Source organism: Papio anubis, chromosome X, assembly GCF_008728515.1.
Source record: "Papio anubis isolate 15944 chromosome X, Panubis1.0, whole genome shotgun sequence".
NCBI classification, from domain to species: domain Eukaryota; kingdom Metazoa; phylum Chordata; class Mammalia; order Primates; family Cercopithecidae; genus Papio; species Papio anubis.
This window is the reverse complement of record NC_044996.1, coordinates 38616073-38625913: the sequence shown is the minus strand read 5'-3', so window position 1 is coordinate 38625913 and position 9841 is coordinate 38616073. Positions and strand designations below refer to the sequence as shown.

Sequence of the window (9841 nt, the reverse complement as noted above, 5' to 3'; positions counted from 1 at the left end):
TTGTGGTTTTATCTGCCTTTGGTCTTTGATGATGGTGACGTACTGACGGGGTTTTGGTGTGGGTGTCCTTTCTGTTTGTTAGTTTTCCTTCTAACAATCAGGACCCTCAGCTGCAGGTCTGTTGGAGTTTGCTTGAGGTCCACTCCAGACCCTGTTTGCCTGGGTATCAGCAGCGGAGGCTGCAGAAGATAGAATATTGCTGAACAGTGAGTGTTGTTGTCTGATTCTTGCTCTGGAAGCTTCGTCTCAGGGGTGTACCCAGCCGTGTGAGGTGTGAGGTGTCAGTCTGCCCCTACTGGGGGATGTCTCCCAGTTAGGCTACTCAGGAGTCAGTGACCCACTTGAGCAGGCAGTCTGTCCATTCTCAGATCTCGACCTCTGTGCTGGGATAACCACTGCTCTCTTCAAAGCTATCAGATAGGGACTTTTACATCTGCAGAGGTTTCTCCTGCTTTTTGTTTAACTATGCCCTGTCCCCAGATGTGGAGTCTGCAGAGGCAGGCAAACCTCCTTGAGCTGCGGTGCCCAATTTGAGCTTCCCAGTGGCTTTGTTTAGCTACTTAAGCCTTAGCAATGGCGGGTGCCCCTCCCCCAGCCTCACTGCCTCCTTGCAGTTAGATCTCAGACTGCTGTGCTAGCAATGAGGGAGGCTCCATGGGTGTGGGACCCTCCGGGCAAGGTGTGGGATATAATTTCCTGATGTGCCGTTTGCTAAGACCCTTGGTAAAGTGCAGTATTAGGGTGGGAGTTACCCGATTTTCCAGGTGTCGTGTGTCTCAATTTCCCTTGGCTAGGAAAAGGAATTCCCTTCCCCCTTGCACTTCCCAGGTGAGGTGATGCCTCGCCCTGCTTCAGCTCTCACTGGTAGGGCTGCACCCGCAGACCAGCATCGACTGTCCGACACGCCCCAGTGAGATGAACCCGGTACCTCAGTTGAAAATGCAGAAATCACCCGTCTTCTGTGTCGCTCACGCTGGGAGCTGGAGGCTGAAGCTGTTCCTATTTGGCCATCTTGGGCGCCCCCCAGGTTGGTGATTTTCTAGTATGATTTTGTATATCTATAAATGTAGCAGCTGTGCAAAAAAGATACCTAGGCTATTTAGCTTATTAGCTATTATACAGATTGCCCCTAAAAAGTTGCCCCTAGAAACCATATATTTGTCATTTGATAAGTTTTAGTTGTATTTTTCAATGTACATTTAAACAAATGCCAGTACATTTAAATTTGAAACTTCCCAAAACATGGTCATATTAACCATAAACATTTATTATTTTGAATAAATGAAATAAAATGCTTTTTACTTATCCATGTTAAATGCACCAAAATTATTCTCTTTTCTCAAAACAAACAAACAAAAAAACCACTCAGATCTTTCTCATTTCAAAACTATAAATGTATTCCTCTCAGTACATGAAGATGGCAATAACAGCCAACCCTGAGCAGCATATGTAACTTTTTCTGCATTAGAAGTGGACTTGTCTTGATTTTATTCTCATTCACACAGTGTCTTCTCATTGCCAACAACATGTATTTGAAGAAAGTCTAACCAAAAGATGGGGAAAATGGTCTTTGACCAAGAAACAGACCAAAGTGAGCCAGTGACCCTCAAATCATCATACTGATTTAATCCACTCCTGTAAAATTCAACTCCATTCTAAGGAGTTTAGACATATCCTAAGTTATTTGGAATCTGAGTTTTAAAAAGCACATTATATACGTGACATGTACCTAGAAAAAAAATGCTTACAATGTAAATAATGCTACTGTGAGCTAAAATTAATATCAACAAATAAATCAGTTTTTATGATTCAGCACACACACAGGAATAAAAAAGAAATACCTAAGCAATATTAAACATAGTGACCATATATATGAGTACATTCTGTTAGTTGTAAATGTAATTTTATATTCCTGTCCTAAGTATTTCCTATTGCCTTTTAGTACAGGTTGAGTATCCCTTATTTGAAATGCTTGGGGTCGGATTTCAGATTTTTGAATGAAGGATGCTCAATCTGTAGTTAGTCCCTTGAGATAGATTTTAAGAGGGCACTATTGTTTACTCAAAACTTCATATACTTCATTTGATAATCTTTAAATAATCAGATTTAATTATTATAAAATTTGCAATTTCAAATCTCATTACTGAAAGGAATACCTGTTCTTCTGTTCTTGCTGCAATAACTGAGCAGCTATTTTCCTCAAATCAGTTACTTCCTTCAAATCATCATCCTCTTCCTCTGTCAGTAACTGTTCTTTCTCAAGTCTGAAAGGTGACACAATCATGGTTATCCAAAAAGTAAGGCAGATACATTTTATGCCAGCTTCCAGAAATAGAAACCATTTTTGTTTTTAACACCATGTGAAAGTTAAAATCCTAGGTCCTCCTTTTAAAATACTAAAATAAGAAATAAGGAAAACATCTATGTTCTCTACTCATTATGAAATGTAGCATACTGGCTGTATTACTATAATTAATGACTAACAAATAATAGCAAAGTATATAACCATTTTTTAAATTTCTGAAACGTGTAATGGTCATAGTAATCTAAAAATGTATATTTTCCAGCCTTGAGTATAAAAAGGACTGCAAAGTTCTATATGGCCTGTCTTAATACATAAATTTAAAATGTTGTAAAATTTTGTCATTTAATTGAACCATCCTGTTTTTATCAGTTTATTGATTTTGATTTTTAAAATCTGTATATAAAATGTCTAAATAAAGAAAATCCAAAATAGGTTCAAATAAGATTGGCAAATTTGCCTGAAGATACTAATACGTCATTTTTATAAAAGAGAACAAAAAAATTTAAAATAGTTATTCAAACTCTAGTCATTTTATCTTAAGGGATTTCACTTTAAAAACAGTATCAAACCATGAATCTTTGTGATTTTACATCATACATGCTACAGGTGACTCTCAAGTTTAAGCAACTGGCCTCATTAGATGAGGTGACAAAGTAAAAGAATGAAATCTAAAGAGTTCAAGACAAAGCAATGTACCTCCTTACAGGACATCAGAGATGATCAACTAATAACTGCTTTAAAATCTGACAAAGTCATTTGGAGGAAGTATAATGTAGAGAAAAGAGAAAAGTTTAAAAATCAAAGAGAACTACGTTCATACTCTAGGTACTAGTAGACACTAGTTAAGTGATTTTAGGCATAAAACTTAAGAGTCTTTGAACTTCACCTTCCTCACCTGAAAAAATGAGGTCAATATCTACCCTGCAGCATTTTAATGAAGATAAAATGAGAAAGAAGGGAAAGCACATAGCACCAATCCTGGTACATGGTAGGTATTCACCAAATGTTCCTTCTTTCCTTTCTGCAGCTATAAAGCAACCTGAAGGAGTAACTGAAAAAATGTGGTAGGTCATATTCCATCATTTCATAAGATGAATGGTTCAGAAAAGATCCAAAGCACAATTATTTTAATAAAATCTGGACATAAGTACCCTTAAAAGTCATAACCAGCCTGACCAAATGGAAAGTATAGTAGAACAAGAGACAGTACATCTGAGTTCCAGACATTTAAAACTCCTAGTTTCAGTGTCTTAATTGGTAAAGTGATGTCAATCTATTTCAGAGGGTTGTTAAATAGCTCAAATGAAGCAATGTATATGACGGTACAGTCCTCCTCAATAATAATAATAGAAGTCATCATTACACTTCAGGAGGAAAAATAGTGCATATCCTACACTCAAACGCTTAACTATAATTTTGTGTTTAATTGAGGAATACAGATAGATGTGAAGTATTTATAAATTAACTAAACATAAGAGGTAAGTGAACAAAAAATATATTTTATTCAGGTACTCTTTCAAGTAGGAATATCTAATGAATGGCTCAAGTGCTTATAAGTAACATTTCATTTTCATACGTGCTTACCTTTTTTCATCTCCTAATTCTTCATTTTTCTGAGATTTTTCAGAACATTTTTCTTTTCCCTTACATAAAAGAAAGTTACATTTTAAATTGTACAGTCCACTTTCATGAGATCAAGAGAACATGTTATTAATATTTGTTCAAAGTTTTATTTACCTTAAAGAAAGATACAAATGATCCAATATGTGCATCTCCCTGTTCAGAAACTGCTACATCTTCTGTGTTGGGGTCAACAAAATCATATACCTCCTGGTCTAGGTACAGATTAATATTTATTAGAAAATGTACATAGTAAACTGTATACTTGACACTGTTGTCCTTAGAAAAATGTGTATTTTCTCAATATAAGAGTTGGCTAAAGACAATATAATTTTTCAAATCCCATTTTTAATGTGGGCTATGTACGTGAAACAAAAATAGCAGGTACCATATGAATTACCTTTCTGAGAATCAGTCTTACTTCCTATTATGTGACTGTCATTTCTTGATGTCTGCTCTCTATTTGATTCTGAGACTTGAGAATGAAGGCTGACTGTGTCATCATCTGATGGCTAAAAGGAATAAGCAAAAAGTACAAATGAGGCATTTTAAACTTATGATATGGATTATGTTGCTTCAATTTTACATATGAATTACAGAATGTCTGCTTTACATCTCCAGTTTTCAAACCCAAAATTAACATAAGGTTTACTGCTCAGCTTTAAAAATCAGCATGCCTTTTTTCAGTTTTAGTCATAAAATATAATGATCATATTTTCAAGCAAAATAAACTCAAGTATGCACAAGGGTCTCTATTTCAATGCTCTAACAAAATTGTAAAACAGAATAGATCGCAATAGAAAATACTCACTTCTGTTGTGGATAATCGTTTCTCTCCATTATCACTTCCAATTCCAGAGTCAGGACCATGATTTTTATTTGGATAAAAATCTTCCATACTATGGAAATAGAAATCCTAAGAGCAGTTAGGGTTTTCTTCTTAAATAGATAATGCACACTTGACCTAAAATTTCCCTAGATAATACAGAATATATACTTTTGATGTCTAAGATCCTTAATTAGGACATGAGGAGAAAAATATCAGAACTCTTCCTACAAACCATTTTATTCATGCCATTCATGCAATATTGTTCCCTTCGTGTACTCTACAATGTCAACTGTCAACAATAACCTATTATTTCTCTTCAGAGATTCAGAAAATCAGGCTGCCTTGTTAGAACATTATCATGGGCCGGGCGCGGTGGCTCAAGCCTGTAATCCCAGCACTTTGGGAGGCCGAGGCGGGCGGATCACGAGGTCAGGAGATCGAGACCATCCTGGCTAACACAGTGAAACCCCGTCTCTACTAAAAATACAAAAAATTAGCCGGGCGTGGTGGCGGCGCCTGTAGTCCCAGCTACTCGGGAGGCTGAGGCAGGAGAATGGCGTAAACCCGGGAGGTGGAGCTTGCAGTGAGCCGAGATTGCGCCACTGCACTCCAGCCTGGGCGACAGAGCGAGACTCCGCCTCAAAAAAAAAAAAAAAAAAGAACATTATCATGATAAAAGACCTGTTTTTTCCCATTGGTTTGTCAAATTTCATCACAGAGCTTCGAAACATTTTTTAACTTCAATTTATATGGTTTGCTCTTCATTGGCTCTAAAAATATGTTTTATTTGTATAAATAATGCCCATCTAATACTTAAGAGAGGATGCAAAAATGAAGGCTACAAACTATTGAATATGCAATTCAATACTTTCAAATTCAATTTGTCCTTGCAAATTTCTGATTTACAAAATACGCCACCCAGGAAGCAAAGTATTTTTGACTTAATTTGCAATTTTACCACACAGTCTACAATGATCACTTATTATGTATGAGGAACTGTGCTAAATGTTTAAAAGGCAATACGTTACATATTTACTGTGAAAAACTGTAGCAAATTGATGGTGTTTTCTCATTTTATATATGAGAAAACTTAGACTGGAAGGGATTAAGCAATTTATCCAAGGATATGCAACTTGCAGCCAGCAGTCCAAATTTGATCCCTCAATTATCTAGCACCAAAGTCCCTGGTCGTAATCACTATGTTATAATTCCTCTCCTAAAACCAGTTTCATGCTAAAACAAAACAAAACAAAACAAAACAAAACAAAACAAAACACACAAAAACCTAATTTTTATACTTTTCAGAAGTATATGAACACATTTAGGGAAGCACCTACCAAGTATCAAGTACTATGTTGAATGTTTAAGAGAAAATATGGTTTTAAAATTTGCCTCCAAAGAGCTAGCTCTCAGCCCAGAGGAAAAATGAATGTGTTCAAATGCTTTGAAGACTATGACAAAGGTAAATACAAAGTGCTATAAGAAAAAAAGGTCAACTAATTCTCTTCGGTAAAGTTAGGAAAAGTGTCACTCAAGAATGTGGCATTTGAGCTCAGTCTTGAGGATGAAGAGGCGATAACTGTTAGCATTCATTGAGTGTCTACACTGTGTTATGTACTCTGCTAGATGCATCTCATATTTTAGACATAATTCTTATGGTCTTGAAGTTATAATTATTATTTCTTTTCACAAAGAAAAATAATAAAGCTTACAAAAGTTAACGTCCCAAGGGGAAAAATTACAACATTTACTGTTTATCATTTATTGAACTAATTGTTAGGCACACATTTAATTCTCACAACTGTAGAAGTGGGTATGGTTAACATTTAAATAAGGAAACAGGCTCAGAGAAGTCAAATAACTTATATGAGGCCACAGAGAAATTAAGTGGTTAAACCACGATTAGAGCCAAAATTCATCTGACTGCACTGCACAAAATACATTCGTGGATTTGTAGTAAATGACAATGATGATAATAAGCTACTTGTTGAGGAAATATTATGGGTAAGGCATTGTACTAAGTACTCTACATACATTTCTTCATTTAATCCTGACTGCACCTGTGTAATTATTTTCTTTTTTACATATGAGAAAACTGAGGACCACAGACATTAATACACAAGGACATACAGTTATTAAGAGTCATAAATGGGCTTCAAAGCCATATTATGTCTGACTCCAAAAGTTATTATATGTAACTACTGTAGTGCCTATCTATGTATAATAAAGAGTTTACAAAACAGACAAGGCATGGAAGGGCATTCTAGGTAGTAAGAACCATACAGCCAAGTGTCTAAGTATGAAAGTGGAAAGCACATACAAGAATTTTCTAAGTAGTTCAATACCAGCTGTGAGTGAGAAATTAACACAACTGACAACCCACTCTATAGACCTGCACTGTCCAATACAGTAAGTAGCCAGTAGCCATATACGGCCATTCCAAATTGAGACACACTATACACGTAAACTACATACTAGATTTCAAAGATTTAATATTAAATAAGCATGTAAAATATCTCACCAAGTTTTCACATTAATTACATGTTGAAATGATAATATTTTGGATATACTCAAATAACATGTATTTCTTTTTACTTTTTTCAAAATGGATAACAAAAAAATTAAAAATTATATATGTGGCTCACATTATATTTTTTTTGGATGGTCCTGCTAGAGAATCTCTCCAAAATATATCTTAATTCTGTCATTTCTTTTCATCTCTATTGCAATCACTTTATTCTAGACCCCTCTGATCTCTTGGCAGTACTACAACAATCCAACTAGTCCCTGTGCTTCTATTTTTGCTTGCTTCCAATCTATTCTCCTATAAGCCAAAATAGTTTCTTTAAAACAAAAATGAGTCAAATCATGTTATTCCCCCACTTAAAACTGTCCAATGACTTCCCACTGTACTTTATGTAAAATTCAAACTTCTTACCACATCCTACAAAGAATCCACATGACTTGAGCTCTGAGTACCTCTCTAAAATCAACTTGTACCACGTTCCCCTTCAGCTACTCTGCTCCAACCACGCTGGTCTCCTTTCAGCTGTTTGAACACACGAAGTTCCTTCCTAACTTAAGGCCATGGCAATGTCATTCTTTCTGCCTAAGATGCTCTTACTTTGCTCTTCACAGAGCTGGCTTTTATTCATTCCCTGACCACATTCTTGGAATTTCAAATACATTCCTTCATAGCACTGAATACAATTTGAAATTTTATATGTGTGTGTATTTCTTTGCTTTGTTTATTCACTGACTCCTGCTCCACTACATTGTGAGCACCATGAGTGCCAAGACCAATATGTATGACATTCAACAAAACATACCTGAATCTACCAGTAGGCATTCAACTGATATTTGCAAAAATAAATGACTAAAACAGTAAATGCCATTACTAAAAGTAAATTCATGTTAAAATAAATATAAAGCAGATTAATAGAGATTAGAATGTCTTCATTGCAATTTTTGGAGCCTTGTTTGGTCTAATAATGTTCACAATATTAAACACAATAATCTTTAAGAACGAAATCTAATGTTAGATACTTAATTCTACTTGCAAAATAAAAATATTCAAGAAAAAGTCCCGTTTGGGAATTCACGAACTTGTGCTGTTAACAATAGTACTTACTATATTGCCATTCAAAGCAATATAAAATTTATCATATATGCAATGACAAATCTTTAAATATTTTAGGCAAAAGCATGGTCTAGCTTTTGGTAGTCTCACCCCATTCTAGGTTATTTTCTAAACTATTACATGGATTTATACTTTCATAAAATCTTTCAGACCAATTTACATCTTGAAAGGATGAATTAAAAACAGAATGTTCCATCTACCATCTCAAAATCTCATGAGGAGCAAAACACTGAAATCATAAACAACATCAAAGATGTTCATCAAATATGATATACCATTATATGTCATTATGATATATCATCTTTGATGCAGACATAAAGACTATGATGAAAGGGAAAAGGTATTCCTCAAATGTCTTGCTCTTCCACCAACCTTAGTTCAAAGTTAAATTCTACTTGTTGTTGCAAATGTACAATACAGTGATTACAAAAGTAAATTAATAGTTGTCATATGCTGAGAAATTAGTGTTTCTGTACTATAATGTCAAACATTTACATTTTTACTACTAAAATGTTAATAATTGAGAATATGTTAAAAATATTCTAGTATCCTAGAACTTCATTCTATGATGGTGATACGTAGCTTCAGTCAATTATTGATTTTAATGCTGGACCAATGAGCCTAAATATATTCAGAACACTCAAGATTAATAAGTATATTTTATAAAAAGGGAAGACAGCAATCATCAAATGAAACTGTAAGAATGTTACATTACCTGTCTGTGAGAGGCTGGGAGGGCATTCGTTTACTCAATGATGGAAGATCCAGGGAATCTGGTTTCTTATCCATTCTGCAACATGCTTGAATATTTAAGTACTTAAATATATGCACCTTACCCTTTAAACATATCTGTCAATAAAAAAGAAGATTTAATTATATAGTTCCAAATATAAATGACATCTATCATTTTAAACCATTGAATAGTCTCAAATTACACTGAGACATCATGATCTTGATTGATACTTTGCATATTTAAATAATTTGTACTTCTGACACCAGGTGGAAAAATCTGACAACACTGATACTAACTAAAATTCTATTGCCATCTCTGTTCTTATTGAAAAGACTTAATTGTTCTATATTTCACTGGAATTTTCTTGTTAAAAGCAGAATGTACAAACTGTTAAACAATATAAGGTTTACAACTCATAAAAGTGGCCTTTATTCGAAAAAATGAAAAATATATATTCGTTGGAAAGGTAAGAAAAGAACAAATAATCTATGCAATTCTTTAAAGTAATCTCGTCAGAACCACTAAGATGTTTGGCATAAACACTGGAAAACGCTAACATAAAAAATATAAATATAGGAAAAACGAATTTGTTGAAAGGTACGATATTAGGCTGGTGAGATTAAAATAATAAAAGAAAACACTGGTCAATTCAACTAGAATAATATACTGAGAAATTACTTTCGTTGGCCATAGAGAAAATGAAAAATGAGGAAT

The 9841-nt window shown here is 34.5% G+C and overlaps 1 protein-coding gene across 3 annotated transcripts in view; it reads right to left on the bottom strand.

The window, feature by feature from the left end:
* The window catches only part of LRCH2 (leucine rich repeats and calponin homology domain containing 2), a 128160-nt gene that overhangs the window by 55060 nt on the left and 63259 nt on the right, over positions 1 to 9841 (bottom strand). For all 3 annotated transcript variants that reach the window (XM_017954220.2, XM_009198164.3, XM_017954221.2), the window contains exons 6-11: positions 9110 to 9243; positions 4737 to 4824; positions 4326 to 4437; positions 4043 to 4140; positions 3890 to 3948; positions 2157 to 2264 (exon numbers count right to left, since the gene is read on the bottom strand). In XM_017954220.2, coding sequence (XP_017809709.1) covers positions 2157 to 2264; positions 3890 to 3948; positions 4043 to 4140; positions 4326 to 4437; positions 4737 to 4824; positions 9110 to 9243 — 599 coding nt within the window. The remainder of the gene's footprint in view (positions 1 to 2156; positions 2265 to 3889; positions 3949 to 4042; positions 4141 to 4325; positions 4438 to 4736; positions 4825 to 9109; positions 9244 to 9841) is intronic.